Source organism: Dreissena polymorpha, chromosome 9 (genome assembly GCF_020536995.1).
Source record: "Dreissena polymorpha isolate Duluth1 chromosome 9, UMN_Dpol_1.0, whole genome shotgun sequence".
Taxonomy (NCBI): domain Eukaryota; kingdom Metazoa; phylum Mollusca; class Bivalvia; order Myida; family Dreissenidae; genus Dreissena; species Dreissena polymorpha.
This window is the reverse complement of record NC_068363.1, coordinates 29,259,869-29,285,621: the sequence shown is the minus strand read 5'-3', so window position 1 is coordinate 29,285,621 and position 25,753 is coordinate 29,259,869. Positions and strand designations below refer to the sequence as shown.

Sequence of the window (25,753 nt, the reverse complement as noted above, 5' to 3'; positions counted from 1 at the left end):
CAGAGCCTTACTAAAACTATGAAAGCATGATTTGGGCGTTGCTCTGTGATTAAGGGGTTTAATGCATGTGCGTAAAGTGTCGTCCCAGATTAGCCTGTCAGAGCCTTACTAAAACTATGAAAGCATGATTTGGGCGTTGCTCTGGGATTAAGGGGTTTAATGCATGTGCGTAAAGTGTCGTCCCAGATTAGCCTGTCAGAGCCTTACTAAAACTATGAAAGCATGATTTGGGCGATGCTCTGTGATTAAGGGGTTTAATGCATGTGCGTAAAGTGTCGTCCCAGATTAGCCTGTTTTCTCAGACGGTTTCTTGTTATGACATTATTGAAGACTAGAGCCCCATCTCAGAGCCTTACTAAAACTATGAAAGCATGATTTGGGCGATGCTCTGTGATTAAGGGGTTTAATGCATGTGCGTAAAGTGTCGTCCCAGATTAGCCTGTGCAGTGCGCATAGTCTAATCAGGGATGACACTTTCCGCTTAAACTAGACTTTTGCTAAGAAGAGACTATCTTCACAAAGACATATCATACATATTTATGACTACAAATGCGTTAAAATACGTAACTAAGTGGTAAGGGGTTAGATAGGCTTCACAACTGTGAATGCATCTCTTGTACTTATAACTGCATCTTAGTGGTAAAGCAGGTTTTTTTTCCTTCTTTTTGACCCGCCGATCATCGGTCCTTTCCCCTCCGATTTTTTGTTCCCTTCAGCTGGTAAATTTTCCTCTAGATTTCATTTTCCCCTTCCCCCCCCAAAAAAAAAAAAATTTTTTTTTTTTTTTTTTTAAACCTTTAAATATATAAGTTAACCTGATCCAGTGTAGAAAAAAGATAAATATTGCATAATTAAATTTTCTGTTTCCTTGAATTTGTTTTAAAAACAGTAAAATGTGCTTAATTGATTATGTAAGACTTTCCTTATTTTCCCCAAAATCCGGCGTTTCGTGTGATTTTTTCCCCCAAAATCTGGCGTTTCGCGCGATTTTTTTCCCCTCAAAAAAGGCCAGGCCTTTTCCCCAAAATCAGATAAAAACCCCTGTAAAGGGTTAGAAAGGCTTCACACCTGTGAAGGCATCGCTTGTACTTATAACTCTTTTGTATTTTTAGTTACTCTTGGTTCATTTTGGGGGTTAAGTGCGAGCCATAGACAATGAAGGCAACATTCCACTGCATTTATGTGCCTAAAATGGACATGAGGAAGTACATAAAGGAATTTAACAAATAATGTTCAATCTGTCGAAATACCTTATGATGCATATTTCCGTAATGTAGTAGTTATTCAGGGTTATAAACTAACATATTGTTCATTGCTAAATTCATCAATACTTTTTGTACTGATATCTTAATGTTAAGTATTTTATATGTCATGCAAGTTGTTTCAATAATTATTTAAAAGTTAAAAATAAAGCAATACTAATTTTCCCAATTGAAAGTAAATTGATTCTAAAATGCCCAATTTCACGGGTCATATACCCAAAATGCTGAGGACAAGCCCCATATTAGATGTGATATTGAGATTAGTATTAACAATAAGAAAACACTCCTGTCTGACTCTGACTTACACTCTGGGAAATTGGGGCGTAATACATATGTATGAAGCGTCGTAGATTAGCCTGTGCCGTCTGCACGGGCTAATCAGGGACGACGCTGTCCCGTTTTATGTTATTGTTCGAAAGGAAATATCTTAGCAAAACGCCAGTTGACGCGGAGATTGCAAAGGATCATCTGGGACAACACTTAACTGGAACAACAATTAACTGGGACAACACTTAACTGGGACAACACTTAACTGGGACAACTATTAACTTGGACAACACTTAACTGGGACAACACTTAACAGGGACAACACTTAACTGGGACAACACTTAATGCAGATGTATGAAGCGTCGTAGATTAGCCTGTGCCGTCTGCACGGGCTAATCAGGGACGACGCTGTCCCGTTTTATGTTATTGTTCTAAAGGAAATATCTTAGCAAAACGCCAGTTGACGCGGAGATTGCAAAGGATCATCTTGGAAACACTTAACTGGGACAACACTTAACTGGGACAACACTTAACTGGGACAACACTTAACTGGGACAACACTTCATGCAGATGCATTAAGCCCTGTTTTCCCAGAGCGCTGCTAATATTTTTTTAATCTTTCCACATTTACGTCCATTTCAGTGAAAGCCATTCTGTTCTTGGACAGCCTAAAGAGTTGTGTTGATGTAAACGCGGGCAATGATATGGGAGAGACTCCACTGCACTTGGCTGCTAAGTGGGGATATGGTGAGTGATATGGGAGAGACTCCACTGCACTTGGCTGCTAAGTGGGGATATGGTGAGTGATATGGGAGAGACTCCACTGCACTTGGCTGCTAAGTGGGGATATGGTGAGTGATATGGGAGAGACTCCACTGCACTTGGCTGCTAAGTGGGGATATGGTGAGTGATATGGGAGAGACTCCACTGCACTTGGCTGCTAAGTGGGGATATGGTAAGTATTGGAGAAGATATGGCGTAAAATAGCATAATGCGTAGCCTTGCTCCGTGTTTCTTCTCCTCATTTTGCATGCTTTTTAGGTACACTCAAAACATCTGAACATGTTTAGCTCACCTGAGCACAATTTGCTCATGGTGAGCTTTTGTGATCGCCTTTTGTCCGTCGTGTGTTTTGCGGCGTCAACATTTGCCTTGTTAATACTCTAGAGGCCATATTTATCGTCTAATCTTCATGAAATCCGGTCAGAAGATTGGTCTCAATGATATATTGGATGAGTTCGAAAATGGTAACGTTTGCTTTAAAAACACGGCTTCTAAGAGGCGGGGTATTTTTCAATATATGGCTAAATATGGCTTTAGTAAAACCTTGTGAACACGCTAGAGGCCACATTTGTAGTCCGATCTTCATGAAAATTTGTCAGAAGATTCATCCCAATGTTATCTTGGACGAGTTCGAAAATGATGCTGATTGGTTGAAAAACATTGCTGCCAAGGGGGCGGGGCATTTTTATGCCCCTTGATCGATAGATCGGGTGTATATTGTTTTTGGCATGTCTGTCTTTCTTTCTGTCTTGTCATTCTGTCCCAAAACTTTAACCTTACAGTAAAGTTTTGCAATAACTTTTGAAATATTGAACATAACAACTTGATATTTGGCATGCATGTTCATCTCATGCAGCTGCACATTTTGAGTGGTGAAAGGTCAAGGTCATCCTTCAAGGTCAAAGGTAAACAAATTAAATATTGAATATAGTAAAGTTTTGCAATAACTTGAAATATTGAACATAGCAACTTGATATTTGGCATGTATGTGTATCTCATGGAGCTGCACATTTTGAGTGGTGAAAGGTCAAGGTCAGCCTCTAAGATCAAAGGTCGAAAGTTTAAAAATTTAATATAGTAAAGTTTCTCAATGACTTTTGAAATATTGAACATAGCAACTTGATATTTGGCATGCATGTGTATCTCATGAAGCTGCACTTTTTCAGTGGTGAAAGGTCAAGGTCATCATTCAAGGGCAAAGGTAAAAAAAGCGGTGCATTAGGGGCATTGTGTTTCTGACAAACACATCTCTTGTTCATAATATAGCTATAGTAAAGCCTTGTTAACACTCTAGAGGCCACATTTATTGTATGATCATCATGAAACTTGGTCAGAAGATTCGTCCTAATGATATTTTGGCCAATGTTTAAAATGGTTGTGATTGCTTGAAAAACATGGCCCCCAGGGGGCGGGGCATTTTTCCTTATATGACTGTATATGAATTAAGAAAAACCTTGTTAACACTCTAGTGGCCAAATTTATTGCCCAATTTTCATGAAATTTGCTCAGAAGATTCATCATAATGATATCTTGTATGAGTTCGAAAATGGTTCAGGTTGGTTGCAAAACATGGCCAAAAGGAGGCGGGGCATTTTTTCCTTATATGGATATTGCAAAACCTTGTTAACACTCTAGAGGCCACATTTATTGTCCGATCATCATGAAACTTGGTCAGAACATTTGTCTTAATGATGTCTTAGATGAGTTGAAAAATAGTTCACGTTGGAAAAACATGGGCATTAGGGAGCGGGGCATTTTTCATTATATGGCTTTATGGCTTCAGTAAAACCTTATTTACACTCTAGAGGCTAGTCAGGCTACATTTATTGTCTGATTTTCATGAAACTTGGTCAGAAGATTTGTCGTAACGATATCTTAGATGAGTTGAAAAATTCTTGCAGTTGATTGAAAAATATGGTCACCAGGGGGGCGGGCATTTTTTCCTATATGGCTATTGTCAAAATTTGTTTACACTCTTAAAGTCACATTTATTGTCCAATCCTCATGAAACTTCGTCAGCATGTTTGTGTTTTAATTATATCATGGATGTTTGCTAAAATGGTTCTGGTCTGTTGAAAAACGTGACCGCCAGGGTGTTCACTATGCACGAACGTTGGTAAGGTCATTTAATCAAATGACATCAAAGGGCTGCACAAAAAAGGTCAGTTCCTTTGAATCTCAGGTGAGCGACGTTGGGCCTTTTAGGCCCTCTTGTTTTTAATTTAATGTTGTGTTTTTTTTTCAAATGCAAGTTTTTGTGTCTATGCTTCAGCAACTCATTAACAAGTGAAAGACAATGAAATTTCTTAGATTAAGCAACTTATAAGAGAAAGACTCAAATCATCTGTGTGCTTTGGAATCGATTGGTCCTAAAATCCTTTCTACAAACATTTTCCATCTATCTCTGATTAAAAAAGGCAGTTGTTGTCCGTTACTGGCATAATATTACTGGGTATCTAATATTCGTAAAACAACTATCCAAGGATAACATACGCAAACAAAACAAGATTGCTTATAATCCTCCCCCATCAGTAGTACCGGATGGGCAGGTGTCAAGAATATCTTGAAATATTTATTGTATATTTTAAGTACTGGAAATACGGTTTGAGATTTATATGCATGATTCTGATTATAGTTGAGAGATAGATAGGTTTATGCAAGATAAAGCACACACAAACTTGTCGAATTCTGCTACTTTTTTATTGGCAAGATTTAAACACAACACATTTGTCAAAATCTGCTAGTTTTGTATTGGCAGGATTTGCTGAAGAATTAATACATTATTGTTGACACCGATAGGTAAAAATATTACAAGATTGATTACTTGTTTAGCTCTATTGAGCACATTGTACTCATGGTGAGTTTTTGTGAACACCTTTTGTATTTCGTCAACATTTTGCTTTGTTTACACTCTAAACTGGTAAGAAAATTTGTTCTAATGATATTTCGGCTGAGTTCTAAAATGGTTCCGATTCGTTAAAAACGCATGGCCGCCAGTGGGTGGAGCAATTTTGCTTATTTGGATATAGTTAAACCTTGTTAACACTCTAGAAGTCACATTTGTAGTCCAATCTTCATGACACATTTTTACTTATGATATCTCGTCTGAGTTTGAAAATGGTTCCGGTCAGTTGAAAAACATGGCCGCCAGGGGAGTGACAGTTTTCCTTATATGGCTATAGTAAAGACTTATTAACACTCTAAAAGTCATTTATAAAGTTCAATTTTTATGAAACTTGGTCAGAACATTTGTTCTTATGATATCATGGTCTGCTCATAACAAGTAAGTTCCTTTGTATCACAGATGAGCGACTTTGGGTCCTTCAGGCCCTCTTGTCTGATCTACATGTACTTTGCCTGTCTTAATTTATATTTCATTGTTGTTTTTTTTGTTCTCGCCTCAGAGTAACGAGTACAATGGATTCCTGTATGATGAAATGCAGGGCGTTGCCCTAGTAAGCTCTACCCTCCTGGTTATGGACAAGAAACAGAAACCCTTCACTAGACGACCTTGCATCTCTACGTTCAAGGTTGTGTAGTCTTCTATGAAAATATGCACCATCTTTTATTGCTTACTTGAAGTGTTGAGTTGTTTATGGGCAAAGAGTTTCATGTTACTTTAGTTTAAACGTATTTTGTTTAGTTGTATTGCTTTTGAGTCCTTTTCCTGGATAGAACCAGTTCTTGGTATCTTTGGAGGAGACCTTTAGAACGTTCCCACGCTGGGGAGATCTTAAGTCGGCTTTTACAAAATGACTTATTCAACTACAAAATGACTGGCTTTACTACAACTTTGCTACGTCAACTGCAAACTTATTTACTCAACTAAAGGCTTACAAAGCTACAAAATAACAGACTTACTACAACTTTGCTACGTCAACTGCAAACTGATTTACTCAACTTAAGGCTTACTAAGCTACAAAATGACTTGCTTGACTAAAACTTTGCTACGTCAACTGCAAACTGATTTACTCAACTAAAGGCTTACTAAGCTACAAAATGACTGACTTACTACAACTTTGCTACGTCAACTGCAAACTGATTTACTCAACTAAAGGCTTACAAAGCTACAAAATAACAGACTTACTACAACTTTGCTACGTCAACTGCAAACTTATTTACTCAACTAAAGGCTTACTAAGCTACAAAATAACAGACTTACTACAACTTTGCTACGTCAACTGCAAACTGATTTACTCAACTATAGGCTTACTAAGATACAAAATGACTGGCTTGACTACAACTTTGCTACGTCAACTGCAAACTGATTTACTCAACTAAAGGCTTACTAAGCTACAAAATGACTGACTTACTACAACTTTGCTACGTCAACTGCAAACTGATTTACTCAACTAAAGGCTTACTAAGCTACAGAATGACTGGCTTGACTACAACTTTGCTACGTCAACTGCAAACTGATTTACTCAACTAAAGGGTTACTAAGCTACAAAATAACAGACTTACTACAACTTTGCTACGTCAACTGCAAACTGATTTACTCAACTAAAGGCTTACTAAGCTACAAAATGACTGACTTACTACAACTTTGCTACGTCAACTGCAAACTGATTTACTCAACTAAAGGCTTACTAAGCTACAAAATGACTAGCTCAACTACAAAATGACTTAAGTCAAATAAAAATGTCTTACTAAACTACAATATTTCTTACTGAATCACAAAATGACCAAATTTACTACAACATGACGTTCTCAACTGTATTTTGTTTCTGAACTAAAACATAAGTTCAAGTGAAACATGAGTATCTCAATTAAAATTGACTAACTCTGCTACAAAATGACTTACTTAATCACACCCTGATTTACTTCATTACACAATGTCTTACTCAAAAACACAATGACTCAATAATTTTACAACATGACTAGCTCATCTACAAAATTTCTCACTTAGCTACAAAATGACCTACAACTACAAAATTACTAACTCAACTACATTATTACAAGGTCAACTACAGAATGACATGCTCCACTACAAAATTACTACAAAATGACTCACATTCTTAAACGACAAAATCAACTACAAAATGACTTATTCTTAAATGACAAAATCAACTACAAAATGACTCAACTTGAAAATATTCAAGTGATATGATACAATGAAATGACTGACCTATTTCCATTTGTATTTCTAAGACAAAAATACTTTTTATTTGAGGCAAAGAACGGTTTTGATTTAAATTTTGCTGCATCCTATGGGCACGATGATTTGTCAGGGTTCCTGGTAAATTGATCACGTTATTAGGTGGTAGAAACTTTTACAATGAAATCTAAAAATAATATGGTATAAAATAATTCAACAGATCAGCGGTTTTGACTGCACACTGGTAAGTGTACATCTGAAGGCAACCGGTTTGGAGAATGAGGACATCGGTCGACTGCAGGCAGAGATTGACAATATGCCCAACCTTATAGAGGCCATTAGGACCGCTCTGCCAGGTATAGAGCAATTTTTATGAGGCGTTTTGTTTGAGGCAAAACAATATTTAGTTCACCAGAGTAATAGACCCGGACCAAACATATTGCCCTTACCTCTCCTCAACAATTATTACATCCAACATCCAACTTTCTGAATTCTGCCCCTTCTTTTTATGCCCCCCTTCGAAGAAGAGGAGGTATATTGTTTTGCACTTGTCGGTCGGTCAGTCGGTCAGTCCGACAACCAGATGGTTTCCGGATGATAACTCAAGAATGCTTACGCCTAGGATCACGAAACTTCATAGGTACATTGATCATGACAGGCAGATGACCCCTATTGATTTTCAGGTCACTAGGTCAAAGGTCAAGGTCACAGTGACTCGAAACAGTAAAATGGTTTCCGGATGATAACTCAAGAATGCTTACGGCTAGGATCATGAATCTTCATAGGTACATTGATCATGACTGGCAGATGAACCCTATTGATTTTCAGGTCACTAGGTCAAAGGTCAAGGTCACAATGACTCGAAATAGTAAAATGGTTTCCGGATGATAACTCAAGAATATTTAAGCCTAGGATCATGAAACTTCATAGGTACATTGATCATGACTGGCAAATGACCCCTATTGATTTTCAGGTCACTAGGTCAAAGATTACGGTCACATTGACTCGAAACAGTAAAATAGTTTCCGGATGATAACTCAAGAATGCTTACGCTTAGGATCATGAAACTTCATAGGTAAATTGATCATGACTGGCAGATGATCCCTATTGATTTTCAGGTCACTAGGTCAAAGGTCAAGGTCACAGTAACTCAAAACAGTAAAATGGTTTGCTGATGGCAACTCAAGAATGCTAAAATCAAGAATCATGAATCTTCATAGATACATTGATCATGACTGGCAGATGACCCCTATTGATTTTCAGGTCACTAGGTCAAAGGTCAAGGTCACAGTGACTCAAAACAGTAAAAATGGTCTCCGGATGATAACTCAAGAATTCGTACGCCTAGGATCATGAAACTTCCTAGGTACATTGATAATGACTGGCAGATGACCCCTATTGACTTTCAGGTAACTATGTCAAAGGTCAAGGTCACATTGGCTCGAAATAGTGAAATGGTTTCCGGATGATAACTCAAGAATGCTTACGGCTAGGATCATGAAACTTCATAGGTACATTGATAAGGACTGGCAGATGAACCCTATTGATTTACAGGTCACTAGGTCAAAGGTCAAGGTCACAGTGGCTCGAAATAGAAAAATGGTTTCCGGATGATAACTCAAGAATGCTTACGGCTAGGATCATGAATCTTCATAGGTAGATTGATCATGACTGGCAGATGAACCCTATTGATTTTCAGGTCACTAGGTCAAAGGTCAAGGTCACAATGACTCGAAATAGTAAAATGGTTTCCGGATGATAACTCAAGAATGCGTATGTCTAGGATCATGAATCTTCATAGGTACATTGATCATGACTGGCAGATGACTCCTATTGATTTTCAGGTCACTAGGTGAAAGGTCAAGGTCACAGTGACTCGAAACAGTAAAATGGTTTCCGGATGATAACTCAAGAATGCTAACGGCTAGGATCGTGAAACTTCATAGGTACATTGATAATGACTGGCAGATGACCCCTATTGATTTTCAGGTCACTAGGTCAAAGGTTAAGGTCACAGTGGCTCGAAATAGTGAAATGGTTTCCGGATGATAACTCAAGAATGCTTACGGCTAGGATCATGAATCTTTATAGGTACATTGATCATGACTGGCAGATGACCCCTATTAATTTTCAGGTCACTAGGTTAAAGGTCAAGTTCACAGTGAGTTTCCTGATGACAACTCAAGAATAATTAGGCTTAGGATCATGAAACTTCATAGGTACATTGATCATAACTGGCAGATGACCCATATTGATTTTTAGGTCACTAGGTCAAAGGTCAAGGTCACAGTAACAAAAAATCGTATTCACACAATGGCTGCCACTACAACTGACAGCCCATATGGCGGGCATGCATGTTTTACAAACAGCCCTTTTTTCATATATAAACAACGTCTGTTGAATATTTATATTCCACTAAAATCAGCCTAAAATTAATGCTTAACAAACAATAACAGTTGCACAGATTATCCATTGAATACTCAATTCCATATTACTACATAAACATATCCTTTAATTTGCATTTCATGGATTTGCTGCTTTATCAGTACTAAATGCACACAATTTAGCCATTAACTGACAGCTACCTTACTTGAAGCTCCGGAAGGAAAGAATGGTAGTTTAAAGGATTAAAAGACTGGTTCCAACACAAGTTATGTGAGCGGGCCGGGAAACGCACTGTTGATCCTCAGGTTAGTAGTCCTGTTCTCTGCCAACCAAGCTAGCTGGCCTGACAAATATATCTTGTAAATATTCATACAACTGCAATATTTAAATTTCCTTCTGTCATTGCAGGGGAAAATGATACTATACTGCTTGGTGACTTTAACCTGTCTCCAGGCACCAAAGGTTAGTCGCTTGATTTTTATTATGGAACTAAAGAAAATTAATAAATAATATGATGTGCCCCCCTTCAAAGAAGAAGGGTTATATTGTTTTCTAGATGTGGTCGGTCTGTCTGTCGGTAGACCAGTTCGCTTCCGATCAATAACTCGTCAATAAATGGACCGATTGGCTTTATACTTCACATGTGCATTGGCCTTTGACAGTAGATGATCCCTATTGAAATTGGAATCACTAGGTTAAAGATCAAGGTCACTATGACACGTATATTGTTTTGCTGGATGTCAGTCGGTTTGTCTGTAGGGAGACCAGTTCGTTTCCCATCAATAACTCGTCAATGAATGGACAGATTGGCTTGATACTTCATACGTGCATGGGCCTTTGACAGTAGATGACCCCTATTGAAATCGGAGTCACTAGGTGAAAGGTAAAGGTCACTATCACACTAAGTGTAAAATTCATTTCCCATCAATAACTCCTAAACGCATTGACTGATTGGCTTGATACTTCCTGTGTGCATTGGCCTTGGACAGTATATTGCCCGTATTTAAATTGGGGTCACAAGGTCAAAGGTCAAGGTCACTGTCAGTTATGATATGATATCATGCTGAAGAGTGTGTAGAGTAACTCCACACTGGTCTAGATGTAAGCCGTCAAGAGTTATTGGCTGTCAGGTCCTGCTCCTGGAATGGCTCGATCCATCTCTTCTTATGCACTTCGTTGTCTGCTATCACTCCTCATATAGTGTCCATTACTGGCGTCCCTGATTTGACATATTTACCTGCTATTCTCTTGGTGATAGAGTACAGGCCCTTGTTTTTTTGTTGCATGCTTTCTTTTCTGTAATGCTTTTTTTACGAGCGTCTTTAGGTAGATCTGTTTGCGTCGCCTGACATTCCTTTTTCTGCTCTTGTTCCGCTGCAGTTGGCCCTAGTTTCTTTTTCTTCTTTGTTTCAATATTATGTAGTGTTTTTGCTGATAGCCATTTGTTTTACAACTATGGTACATCTTTGGATCAAGTACTTGTTGGCATCTTTAGGGCACTGCTTCTTTCACTTGCTGCCACTTTTGCTGTTCTTTTCTTCAAGCAGCTCCTTAAAGATTTGGAAATTGTTGGATAGAGTGACCATAAACTTTTCTTTTTTTATCCAGTTGTCTTTTAGCATAGTGGTGTTGTAACGCTGGTGTTTGCTTGACTCCCCTGTCTATCTCTTCTTTTGCTTCAGTTTCAATTGAGTCACAAGGAGAAGATGGTCCGAATCAACATCTACTCATCACTTGATGGGTACATACTCTCTGACTTTTACAGCATCAGGGCTTCTGCCAGGGTGTGTGCTGCATCCTCTTGCTCATGTCCCAAGTGCAGCAGTAACTTGCTGGAAGTCAATCGCTTCTGCCTAGAATTAATCCATCATTATTCGCTGATTTTATGACAGTTCAACTTCCTTATATCTGCTCCAACTTGTGCTGTCTCCCCAGTCTGGTACATGTATGGATGGTGGTGTTGGTCCTGGTGAAGATGATGTTCTTCGGCCTGGCGGCTTCCAGGAGGTCTATCTTCTCCCTTTTCCATGATGTATTGTTTTTCTGTAGCTACAGTGTTTTTCATAAAGTAGGGTTGCTAGCTATATGCAAAAATAATCTGGCAACAGTTAAAACATATAAGGGAGGCTACTCCATAGATAGTTGGAATTACCTCTTATTCTTGAAGTAAGTCACTTTACTAAAAGTTGTTCTGAATTAAGTTTGAAATTTGTCAACAACTATTTGTATTCAAAAATTCAATTAGATATGTTTCATATAAGGTGTCTAATATTATAAGAATGTTGTTTTTGTTTATTTTAGATTTTGATGATCTTCGAAATCTAGGCTATCACAATTGTATTGCGGACGGTGTCTTCACAAACATAAGCGACGCCAACAAAAAAGGCAGCAAGACATATGATAATATCTGGATATCTAAACAGACAAAACAAGTGTTCACTGGTAAGAATTATTTTATCCCCCGCCAAAGGCGGAGGGATATAGAATTGGCGTTGTTCATCAGTCTCTCTGTCCATCCGTCCATCTGTCCATCCATCTTAAAATTTATCTTTGGCGGGGGATATCAATTCAACAAATGTGCTTGTTAATATCGTTGTTATATTGTGTTTGATTTTGCTGATTTAAAGCTTTGTGTACTGTAAAAGATTTGTGTTCAAGATTTCCATCAGTTGATGTTAATTTTCCCCTGCCATAGGCGGAGGGATATTGTTTTGGTGTTGTCCGTCCGTCCGCCCTTCTGTCCGTCCGTCCGTCCGGAGCCATATCTTGAAAGTGCTTTGGCGGATTTCATTGAATGAGTATGTATATGGATAAGAGGATGATGCACGCCAAATGGCATTGTACACCATCTGTTAATAATGGAGTTATGGCCCTTTGTATCTTGAAAAAAATCCTTTTTTGAGTGTCAGATATATTACTTTTGTGTCCAGAAGCATAATGGCGGGGGGATATCAATTCAATGAATTTGCTTATTTAAACTTTGCTTACCATCGATTTATAGGTGAATAATATCGATTGAATTAAGTATGTTTATCAATGAAAATGTTTATCAATAAGTTCTTGTTCCTGATTCTCAAATCAACATTAATGTATCATATTGTCAAACCATGGAGATTTAATTATGTTGATGCCATTATTTCCGCAAACAATCCAACAGTAAATATGCAAACTAATTGTTGAAAAGCTTAACATATGGTGATAATTTGTTAATGTTTGTTCATTTCCGATTTAAAATCTGCGAATATGATTATCAGAAGTATACGATAATGTTGTTTTAGACGGTTTTATGGTAATATATATATTATTCCCCTGTACAGGTCAATGTGACGTCGTGAGAGAGGGCCTGTCCAGTCCCTGGATCCCTAAGGGCTGGACGTGGGGCGGGGTTGTGAGTGACCACTGTCCAGTGTGGGCCCAGTTCTACACGGGCCGTGACCTTGACACTGGAGACCTGAAAATCGGACCAGAGGTTATTAAATTTGTACTGACTGACTGATGTTTTGTAAAATATTAGAATATTACACATGTTACTCTGGTTATGTGACAGACATCATTGATATCGAATTGGTGATGCAATTCTTCAAACAGTAAACAGTGAAAATATTCCACACTTTTCATTATGTTATTGCTGTGAAAATCGCCATTTGAACTACTTTAAAATGGAAGCCAATAATAAACTTATAAGACAAAATTAACAAGCGATTGAACATTTTTGTGTTTTAATATCAGAAATATTCTCTTGGTCAAATGTTAACAATTTATTTAGCAAATTTGTTCAACATGTTATGGTACGTGAAGTTTGGAGATGTTGATGTTATTTTATGTTTTGATGTACTGCTGATTTCACATTAGGTGTACCATTCTTGTGAATGTGGAAAATAGTGAATGCAACATTTGTTTTTAAGTAGATTATGTGTTCATTGTTATAGTAAAACTCTCAATTCACAACATATGAACCAATAAACCATATTTTATTACTTACACGTGAATGTCTACCGCTAATTATAATTCTTAAAAGTTTTGCTTTAATGTCAGAAATATTTTGTATAATTCTTATTTCAATATAGCTTACAATACCGATTAGATTGTGTTAATATGTTTGAATACACAAAACAAATTATATTTATTATATTATCAAAATTTGATAACGTTTTGTTGTTTTAACTTTGATATAGCATTTCTGCTGAATTTCACCATTCTTGGGAATGTGGAAAATAGTGAATGCCACATTTGTTTTCAAGTAGTTTGTGTGTTCATTGTTATAGTAAAACGCTCTTTTCACAACATATGAACAAATAAACCATCTTTAATTACTTGCACATGAATGTATACGATAATTATAATTGTTATAAGTTTTGCTTTAATGTCAGAAATATTTTGTATAATTCTTATTTCAATGTAGCTTACAAAACCATTTAGATTGTGTTGATATGTTTGAATACACAAAACAAATTATATTTATTATATTATCAAAATTTGATAAGGTTTTGTTGTTTTAACTTTAATATTGCATTTCTGCTGAATTTCACCAGTTTGTATTATTACTTGCTTCATTTTAATAATTTAATGATCAAAATATTTTATGATAGCATTTTTCGATTGTGCATTGTGAAGTTTCAATTTTATGCAGTGCAGTGTAGAGCGGAAAATGCAAATTTTTAAGAAGCACCCGTTAAATGCATAATTGTCAACATTTATTTGATCCTGTGTATTTAATATTTATAAATGATATTATGTCTTATTGAAATATGTAATAATATGTATATAGTTCCCTGTATGAATTTGTTATAGATTAAAATGAAATGTTCTGTTTCATTTGGGAATATTTCATAGACTACCATGTTTTTGTCTGTTTAAATTAATTGTATTCATTGTTGTATTTTGAACAATATTAACATTAGTATTAAATGAGCGTCTAGCAATAGCCAAAAGTATGTATCGGGATAAACTTATTTTATTTGGGTTCATTAACATTCAAGTAGAACAAGTAGAATGCATTTTTAAGGTGTTTATTATTAGTATGTACCGTAGGACTTTAAGATAATATTATTTTCAATAATGTAGTTGTATTTTGCTATTGTTTGTTATTGCTAAATAAAAATTAGAGTTTGATATAGATAATACTGGGACAATGCTACATATATATGCCTAACAGAATGTGTCCTGCATTTAGAAAGTGACTTCATATAAACATACTTGAGCTGTGATTTGGAAAAATATGTATTCAATACATGTGCGTATAGGATTGCCCCAGATGAGTCTTATGAAGTCTACAAGCGCTAATAAGGGAAGACAGTTTCTCTTGCTTTTATTAAATTTCAGTCTTCAGAAGTAAATTAGGGGCCATTCGTAATAGGTCAATATTTATGCATCTAAAACTTGAGAATAAGCAGCAACAGTTTATGTTCTTTGATCAATTACTTATGATTGGATTGAGATAATGTGCTTAAGATTTGTAGAAGTGTATACCCAGCTTACATACCCTACCTGGATTCCATTTCGAGCCAGTTGGGATAAAGTCTATGTCACTATTATTAAAATTAGACAAACTACACTCAGTAACACCGCTTTTATATAAGGGTATTGTTCCTAAATTGTATGAATTGTTAGCTCACCGCTTTTATATTAGGGTATTGTTCCTAAATTGTATGAATTGTTAGCTCACCGCTTTTATATTAGGGTATTGTTCCTAAATTGTATGAATTGTTAGCTTACCGCTTTTATATTAGGGTATTGTTCCTAAATTGTATGAACTGTTAGCTCACCGCTTTTATATTAGGGTATTGTTCCTAAATTGTATGAACTGTTAGCTCACCGCTTTAATATTAGGGTATTGTTACTAAATTGTATGAATTGTTAGCTCACCGCTTTTATATTAGGGTATTGTTCCTAAATTGTATGAATTGTTAGCTCACCGCTTTTATATTAGGGTATTGTTCCTAAATTGTATGAATTGTTAGCTCACCGCTTTTATATTAGGGTATTGTTCCTAAATTGTATGAATTGTTAGCTCACCGCTTTTATATTAGGGTATTGTTCCTAAATTGTATGAATTGTTAGCTCACTGCTTTTATATTAGGGTATTGTTCCTAAATTGTATGAATTGTTAGCTCACCGCTTTTATATTAGGGTATTGTTCCTAAATTGTATGAATTGTTAGCTCACCGCTTTTATATTAGGGTATTGTTCCTAAATTGTATGAATTGTTAGCTCACCGCTTTAATATTAGGGTATTGTTCCTAAATTGTATGAATTGTAAGCTCACCGCTTTTATATTAGGGTATTGTTCCTAAATTGTATGAATTGTTAGCTTACATGTAGGCCTAGCTTGGGAAAACTAGATACAAGTCAAAGTCACTGTAAGTTAATTAAAAACTTCCGCTTACAAAACTTAAATTGTATGAAGAATTTCCGCTGTTTTTTGTAGGTGTAAGTAGATTCCACGCAGTCTTAGGTGATGTAAGCGTGTATTTCAATCCCTCTGACACCTTACATGTAAAACAGAATTAGTTTGCATTATATTTAATTGAGTCTTATAATGTCAGCATATTGTTCCTACTGAAAATGTTTGTCAGGACAGTGTAAATTACAAAATAGTGTTACTTGTCTTTTATTCAAGAAAATACTGTGGGTATACCACGTACACTACTTTATGTATGGACCCACCTTTTGTCTTCTTGATCTCGACTGAGGAAGATCAAATGTTCATTATACTGTCTTGAACAAGTTTAGGTTACAGCTAATTTCATAAAACAAAATTGCCACTTTTTATTATGTAATATGAAACTTTTATATGTGTCATAAAATACAACAGTGTACGAAACCAATTTGCCAAAACACTTTTTAATTTTAATTTCTAAATCTTGTAATATATAAAGGTGTGTCTTTTGTGACACTATATTATGTTGGCAATGTGTGCTTATTAGTTTCTATTAAACGCAAATGTTATTATTTATTTAAATAAAGACTTATAATAAATAATGTAAACAATTTACTTTTTTGATATTAATGGCCATTTTTCAAGTATTTGTAAATAGTTCTAAAAGCTTATTTTGTAGTATTATTTACTAACATTATTTGATGTTTCTTATAGGCACATTTATTTATTTCGAACTTTCTCCCTCGGTATTCTAACCAAGTCCAAGCGGGTAATGTTCATATCTTTAAAACACATCATTCACGGCAAACATCGTCCTAATATATACATTCACAATAATACTGTGTCATTTTCATCATGGATATTATACGCCTTGCGAACTTCAATATAAAATTTTAGTATCTGCAATTTCAATTTATTGGTTGCTCTCCCTTGTCGTAAAACACGCGTGTATATCGAATTGTATTAATACATATTTTTATGGACAAATGCTCAAAGGTTGCCTGTTTTATATAGAGGATATTTGTTGGATTCGATGGGATATTGATTTTATTATGCCCCGCTTCGAAGTAGAGGGGGTATATTGTTTTGCACATGTCGGTCCGTATGTCAGTCCGTATGCCTGAATGTCCGTCCACCAGATGGTTTCCGGATGATAACTCAAGAACGCTTAGGCCTAGGATCACGAAACTTCATGGGTACATTGATCATGACTCGCAGATGACCCCTATTGATTTTCAGGTCACTAAGTTAAAGGTACAGGTCACGGTGACCCAAAAAAAATAAAATGGTTTACGGATGATAACTCAAGAACGCTTATGCCTAGGATCATGAAACTTCATAGGTACATTGATCATGACTCGCAGATGCCCCCTATTGATTTTCAGGTCACTAGGTCAAAGGTCATGGTGATCCGAAAAAGTAAAATGGTTTCTGGATGATAACTCAAGATCGCTTATGCCTAGGATCATGAAACTTCATAGGTACATTGATCATGACTCGCAGATGACCCCTATTTATTTTCAGGTCACTAGGTCAAAGGTCAAGGTCACGGTCACTCAACTTAGAAAAATGGTTTCCGGATGATAACTCAAGAATGCTTATGCCTAGGATCATGAAACTTCATAGGTATATTGATCATGACTCGCAAATGACCCCTATTCATTTTCAGGTCACTAGGTCAAAGGTCAAGGTCACATTGCCAAAAAACGTATTCACACAATGGCTTCCACTACAACTGACAGCCCATATGGGGGGGCATGCATGTTTTACAAACAGCCCTTGTTTAACGAGTGATTATATAAAGTAATATGTTCACGAGTGGCGCAACCAAAAATATATTATCTATGATCACGAGTGAATTAAAATCGATATTCCATCGACTCCAACAAATGTTATTTTTATTGTATGCTTTTTTCACCGTTTATTTACATTGTAAAAGAGTTTGACTCGATAATATTGCTGGATTTATGACGTCATTTTGTCGAAAAATGATGTCATTGCACAGTAAAACAGTGAAAAATATTGATAAATTTCCCTGTTAATTTTCACTGTTCGAAACCGTAGAATACCAGTTTTATTTCAATGATAAACCACCGGAAAGCATAAAAGAAAAACAATTTTGAACACTCCTCGGTTAATCGTCATCATAATCAGCAGCAGCATTATTATCCTCATCCTCATCCCAATCATTATCATCATCATCATCATCTGTATCCTCATCCTTATCATCATCATCAGCAGCAGCAACATCATTTCATCAGCAGCAGTAGCTGCAGCATTATCATCAGCAGCATGATCATCATGACCATCATCATCACCACCACCATCATCACGACAACTACCACCACCATCATCATCCTTATCCTTTTCTTCGCTGTCGTCGTATTTATCGTCGACGCCGTTTTCGTCGTCGTCGGAATCATCATCATCATCGGTATCAGAAGCAGAAACCACAGCAGCAATTACAACATCGACAGCATCTTTCAGCATCATCGTCAGTGAAACATCAACTTAATCACGCTAAGAGTTATTATTGTTAATAACAAAGTTAACGCCAACAATGCTATTTTTATACCCCCACAAACGAAGTTTAGGGGTGTATATAGGAGTGACCTTGTTGGTCGGTCGGTCGGTCTGTCTGTCGGTTGGTCGTTCCGGATTAAGTGCCCGCTCTCTATTTAAAGATGTTTTCATCCGATCTTCACCAAACTTGGTCAGATAATGTATCTAGACGATGTCTAAGTCAAATACGAATATGGGTCATGCCGGGTCAAAAATGAGGTCACGGGGTCACTTAGTGCGTTTTAAACATTGAACATGATGCTGGGTTAAAAACTAGGTCACAGGGTCACTTAGTGCGTTTTATACATTCAGAATGTTGTCCGCTCTCTAATTCAAGTAGTTTTCATCCGATATTCACCAAACTTGGTCAGAAGTTGTATCTAGATGATGATGTCTGGGTCAAGTTTGAATATGGGTCATGCCGGGTCAAAAACTAGGTCGCTGGGTCACTTAGTTAGTTTAACGCATTAACCATGGTGTCCGCTTTTAAATTCAAGTAGTTTTCATCCGATCTTCACCAGACATGTTTAGTTTTATTTTAACCAATGACGATACTTATTACAATCAATTTAAAAGCAACACACGTTAAACAATTGAGTAATCTGAAACTGCCGCTACTGGTTAATATTAATAAATTAGACATGTACATTTATAAAACTACATTATTTGAGAGCATAGAACTACGAACAAATGTTATATAATATAATTTATTTTTTATTATACAAATATTTTTTTCTTGTTACATCTGAAAACAAGGCTCTATCATTATCGATGTTTAAAGGGTATTATTTTTTTAAATGATCATTATGACAGGCACTATGCATACAATGCATATAAAACATATTTATATGATACATTTGAACACATCAAGCAGTTTGAATTATATATTATATATTTATTTAATAAGAAATATTTAATATTTATAGGTGAAGTCAAATGCGTTGACAATTATGTGAACATGTACATGCTATAAAGCGCACTAATAAAATTGTATCAACATGTTCCAAATTGTATAAGTCATTAAAACAAAGGCATACATTGAATTTAAACTTATACAATAACATTGACACAAAGCATAAACGTAATATCTGTATACAGTTTGATTTTGTTTAGTAGTTTGTCACTTGCTCGGACGCAAAAATAAACATTATTTTGTTCACTGATTTGAATCTCAAGGTATAACGACTTAGGAGCCGTATTTACACAATTGTGTTGATTTTAATAATAACTACATATAAGAGAAAAGCTCCGGCGAAATATCTTTTAAAATTAAGATGAGCATATGTATATAATGTTCTACCATATTTTCTTGTAACACCTATCGTCGAAAAGTCAACAACACATTAAGCTAGTATATGTTATAGCCCAATTTCATGTATAGAGAAACAACATAAAAAAGTATTATACGCCACATGTCAAAACAGTTTCAATTTTTACAATATAAATTTAATATACAACAAGGTTCATATTAATATAGTATCCACCAAAAACAAACACTAATTCAAGATATTGAGCCTGGACTTATCTCAATGAGTATTGAAATTCGATTGATTATGTAACGATCGATATATTGTGCAAATCGTTTATAAACATCATCTTCAAGGATATCGCTAGCAACGTCATCAACATCACCAATGTCACGTACAGACATGGCATAACCGGCAGAATCAAGCCATTCATATATTCGGAATCGTTTCATTGCAACATTTTTCCGTGCAGCAAGTTCCTGTTGAAATGGAATGTATTCCTGAACTGGGATTCGTTCTGGGGGATCAATACTAGAAGCACAACCAAATTCTAGCTTAATCCCAATTGAATGAGTATATATAGCCAGTGAGTCCACAAGTTCGCGCACTTTGGATGGAAGCATTGTGTCAGAGTAGATATTTAAATACTTCAATGATTGAGGTACCTGCAGTGCGATGTATGTATGGACATGTAGTGTTAATGTTTCCAGCTGTGTGAGTGATGATAGCGACTGAGAAAACGTTTCCGCATGCTTCACATTAATACCGGAAGATTTACGCACGCAACTCAGACTCAAACTCTTGATATTCTGACCATGGAGAGCCTCCCAGAGACCAAGACTCTCATGCTCCACATCAATACTAAGTGTTTCTAGATGAATGAGCGATGCAAGTGTCTTTGCCATCGACAATGTATGCTTCACGTCAATTCCAGTACGTTTCCACAAACCACTCAGACTCAGACTCTTAATATTCAGACCATGTACAGCCTCCCACAGACCTGGATTATCACACTCCATCTCAATACAAAGAGTTTCCAGCTGTGTGAGCGATGAAAGTGACAAGGACATCAACTCTTTATGCAAACCTCCCCACTCCTCACTCTCTAGGCTCAGTCTCTTTATATTCAGACCATGGATACCTCTCCATAGACCACGGCTGTCTGGATCTAATTCAATACTAAGCGTTTCTAGCTGTGTGAGCGATGCTAATGACTGATACAACGACTCTGCTTGCAAATCTTCACTACTCAGTATCAGTCTCAGACTCAGTCTCAAACTCTTGATATTCAGACCATGGAGAGCCTTCCAAGGTAAACTTCTGTATACATACACACTAACATCTAGAGTTTCTAGACGTGTGAGAGATGAAAGTGATTTAGACAACGACTCTGAACGCAAATCGGTCCACCCATTCCTATGTAGAATCAGACTCAGAGTCTTGATATTCAAAGTATGGATAGCCTCCCACAGACCAGTACTCCAATACTCTACACTAATATCGAGTGTTTCAAGCAGTGTGAGCGATGATAGTGACTGAGACAACAACTCTGTATGATTTAATTCGAAACCTTTGTTCTCACCTTTAATAGTCAGACTCTTGACACTCAAACCTTGGAGAGCCTCCCACAAACCAGGACAGGCTTCATCCGCACCAATACTAAGTGTTTCCAGCCGTGTAAGCGATTGTAGCAAATGATACAACGACTCTTTATACTTTACTCTACCCTTACAAAACACACGCAGCTTATTTATATTAAGGCCATAGAAAGCCTCCCAAAGACCAGTACTATCTTCAGCCACATGAATATCAAGTTTTTGCAGCCTCATGAGCGATGATAGCGACTGAGACAACGACTGTGAAGGATTTATCCTCAATCCTTCCCCCTCCCAACCACCCAGATTCAGACTCTTGATATTCAGACCATGGAGAGCCTTCCACAGACCAGGACTGTCTTCAGTCACACCAATTCCAAGTGTTTCCAGCCTCTCGAGTGATGATAGCGACTGAGTCAACGACTCTGCATGCAACTCTCCCCACTCCTTACTGCTCAGAGTCAGACTCTTGATATACAGACCATGGAGAGCCTCCCACAGACAAGGAGTCCAGTTTTTCATTGTAATATCTAGTGTTTCCAGCCTCTTGAGCGATGCTGGCGACTGATTCAACGACTCTGCGTGCAACTTTCCACACTCCTTACTGCTTAGAGTCAGACTCTTGATATTCAGACCACGGAGAGCCTCCCACACACAAGGAGTCAATTCATCCATTGTAATATCAAGTGTTTCCAGCCTCTTGAGTGATGATTGCGACTGAGTCAACGACTCTGCATGCCACTCTCCCCACTTCATACTGCTCAGAGTCAGACTCTTGATATTCAGACCACGGAGAGCCTCCCACACACAAGGAGTCAATTCATCCATTTTAATAGATAGTTCTTCCAGCTTTGAGAGCGATGCTATCGTCTGTGAGAACGACTTTTCATGATTCACTCTACAACCCACCCAACCATGCAGACTCAGACTCTTAATACTCAGACCATGCAGAATCTCCCACAGACCTGGATTATCATTAGTTAGGCTTATTGATATGCTTTTGTTTGGATATACATCATACCATATGTATCCAGTCGTGTATGATGTGTTGGCTTCGCCCTCTCCACACGCAGTTAAGTGACAGTCATACAGCCGACATTTCATATTATAATTTTGTGTCAGCCTCATACTAAGCAGACTGCGTAGCCAGGTACAGGAACATGTGACACCGTTCAAGTGAATGCTTTTGATGGAGGGAAGTACAGGTGGAAGCTCTGTGCACTGGGTTGGATCGGCAATATTTAGAATAATGCAGACGGGAAATTCCAATGTGCCCACACTGGCAGAATCTGAAAAAGTGATGAATTTTTAGCAATGCTTATACATAGTAAATGTGGTTGCATTTGTTCAATATTGAATAATTAAAACAAAAACAATGTTTTAGTTTCAGAACGCATCCCGTCATAATACATATAAATCAGAAGTATTATTGTAGTGTTGTTTAGCTAAAAATATTCAATACTATAAGTTTTATTTTTTTCGAATGGTTCACTTAAATTATTTCCAACTTGCAAACACGTTTACAATACGTTTGTATGAGTGTTATATTCATACTATGTTGTGTTCCACATTACTAGTCATATGCATGCTGGTATAAATGAAACTTTAAAATCAATCTATAATCAACAATGAATATGCGGTAGGGTGTAAACTAACAATGGCAATGTTCTATCAACTATTGAAAATATACTATTTAGACACACTCCTTTATCTACATGCATAAATAAATGACAACCCAGACAGCTTGTATTACCAAACACCTCGCATCGGTTATCTCCCGTACAGAGTATACCGTTCCTACTGCCATACAAATCAAAATTACTGCAACGAGATAAGATTGTTATAATTAAATGCCAACAATTGAACATATCTACAAACTGCAATAAGGTTGCAAATCTGCTAATTTGCATTAACAATGCTTTGTTCTGTAGGGTAATAGACAAGTGTTTGCAAACGTTTTGCTAGCTCACTTTAATATTTAACCCTTTTATGCCTAGTGGACTCTACCATCCTTCTAAATTGGATTAATTTATTTCCAAAATTAGGGATGTCTAGTATATGTATTTCTATATAAAGAATATTTTTTTAACAGAAATTCCTTTAAGCAAACAGCGCAGACCTAGATGAGACGCCGCATCATGCGGCGTCTCATCTTGGTGTACGCTGTTTGGCAAGGCATTTTTTCTAGACGCTAGGCATAAATGGTTTAATGTCAATTACATTTATTTGTATGTTTCAATTATTTTTTGCTGAAGTGAAGTTGAATTATATAGCTAACAAATGGGTTTAAACCTTGTGGATCTTTATAATTTATTGTTATTGTGAAATTTCCCTTTGACGGTAAACTTCTCGAGAGTTTCCGGCATAACACTATTTTTCTTGAAACAATTATTATGGCTTCTGAGCTGGATTTTAAGAAATAATATAAAGCGTAGATATTAGTTTGTTAAGAATAGTCATTAGGTAAAGAATACCATATGCAATTAGCAAAACATGACAAATAAAAACAACCAAGTAGTTACACCTTGAACTGTGTTATTATATATATAAGACATGTGTAAGATATCACGATTCATCGACATGCACTGTTTGACAACAAGAGCATTTTCTAGTTTTCGGTCACAGAATAAAAAATGAATGAATTATATAAATGCGTGAGCGAAATAACACAAACGACGGAGACTCATACTGAAAATACCAAACATTATCGTTAGAAAATGAAGAATTTGATTTCAAATTAAAAATGTACATTGATTATTTAAATTAGCTTTAAAATCACGTTGCAACTATTTCGATTTTAATGCCGAGTATAAAGAATATGACATTTCAAATTACAAAAATTCCGACACGTTTTCAAACATATTATTGTTTGTCAAAATACAACGTAAACGGTGCAATTTGAGAAGACTAATAGCAATAAAACTTAATGTTATTAGGCCTAATGCTTGCATTGTTCCTCTTACACTTAGAGCTGTTTAGCTCTTACTTCTCAAAATGTTCTGATTAAGTGTAATGAAGAGTGGCGGTCAAGTTTTTCTAGATTTTCAACAATCCGGAACAAGTTTCGAACTCAGCTGTCATAAGAACGTATGCTCTGACCGAATGTCATGTAATTTGAAAAACAAATCGGCTTGAGCGTTGATAATTTATCACTTCAGTCATATGAGGGAAAATGCTCAACCTTCGGTCGGCCATTTAAACTAAGCTAAGATATCATAAGAAGATATGTTCTGACAGAGTTTACTAAATACTTAACGTAAGGTATGGCCACAAGAGCGTTACCACGGTTTCACTAAGGTAATTTAAGGGAAACTGCCCGCCCCTTAATGAATTTATTTTTCATTATTGCAAATAACACATGCGTATTCAATGAATTTTTTCTTATGAATTTCACTTTATCATAAGCAGCATAAAAGACTGGATTTTATGCGCTAATCAAAATTCTAAAGATGTTTTATATTTATTTTTTTAAAGCTGAACCGGTGTGCTTAAATCTATCAACGTTTTTTTGTGTGATCCCACAAAGTCACGCGATCTTTCGCCCTGTATCATAACTAAAACACATTTCGATCAATTGTCATTAATATTTGACTAAATTGTTATATATAAAGTGTAAACATGGTTTAATATAATCATATAACTAAAACTGCACCGCGGCCATATTGTTTAACACACCGAATATTTTCAAATTGAACAGAGATGCAATTAACACTAATATTTTTACAAGCTTTCATGAAGAATGAACTTATTTAATATAATTAAAAGTAAATTGGTCTTTAATTTTACAGAGTAGTCTCGTGACCTGAGAAGACCTAGTTTTGGATTTGGCCGATACAGCATTGTGAAAAATTAGTGACCTCAGGTATGAGAAATACACACACAAATATACCTGATGCGTTTTAAGTATTTGTTATTTCATTATAGTAATTTTATTTTCAGACAAATGTTCGTTGGTCACAATTTAAAACTATATCCATTTTAGGTCTACAAATAATATGGGTAACATACACTAAAATAGTGCAGTAAATACTGTGGAAGCATTTTTCTAAGCCGGTCATTAACTTGAGAAGCATTGATTTTATATTTAAAGTCATTGCTTTCATAATAATTACCACACAATAGGAAAAACAAATCCAAAACAAAACATTATTATAATTATTCGAGTAAGAGGATTT

The 25,753-nt window shown here is 36.2% G+C and overlaps 3 protein-coding genes across 8 annotated transcripts in view; 1 reads left to right on the top strand and 2 right to left on the bottom strand.

Moving 5' to 3' along the window:
* LOC127843889 (endonuclease/exonuclease/phosphatase family domain-containing protein 1-like) overlaps nt 1-16,479 on the top strand; it is a 470,950-nt gene extending 454,471 nt beyond the window's left edge. For 2 of the 6 annotated variants that reach the window (XM_052373788.1, XM_052373787.1), the window contains exons 2-7: nt 2,172-2,276; nt 5,717-5,842; nt 7,631-7,766; nt 10,204-10,257; nt 12,097-12,237; nt 13,113-14,637. In XM_052373788.1, coding sequence (XP_052229748.1) covers nt 2,229-2,276; nt 5,717-5,842; nt 7,631-7,766; nt 10,204-10,257; nt 12,097-12,237; nt 13,113-13,291 — 684 coding nt within the window. In that variant the 5' untranslated portion in view covers nt 2,172-2,228 and the 3' untranslated portion in view covers nt 13,292-14,637. Of the gene's footprint in view, nt 1-2,171; nt 2,277-5,716; nt 5,843-7,630; nt 7,767-10,203; nt 10,258-12,096; nt 12,238-13,112; nt 14,638-15,151 lie in introns of those variants that run through there. The other 4 variants (XM_052373785.1, XR_008032403.1, XR_008032404.1 and 1 more) reach the window with 4 other exon arrangements.
* Nucleotides 1-22,479, bottom strand: part of LOC127843885 (uncharacterized) — a 109,177-nt gene extending 86,698 nt beyond the window's left edge. The window contains exon 1 of the mRNA XM_052373778.1: nt 20,055-22,479. Coding sequence (XP_052229738.1) covers nt 20,238-22,406 — 2,169 coding nt within the window. The 5' untranslated portion in view covers nt 22,407-22,479 and the 3' untranslated portion in view covers nt 20,055-20,237. The remainder of the gene's footprint in view (nt 1-20,054) is intronic.
* LOC127843881 (uncharacterized) overlaps nt 1-25,753 on the bottom strand; it is a 290,337-nt gene that overhangs the window by 167,354 nt on the left and 97,230 nt on the right. The gene's annotated exons all lie outside the window — the stretch shown is intronic.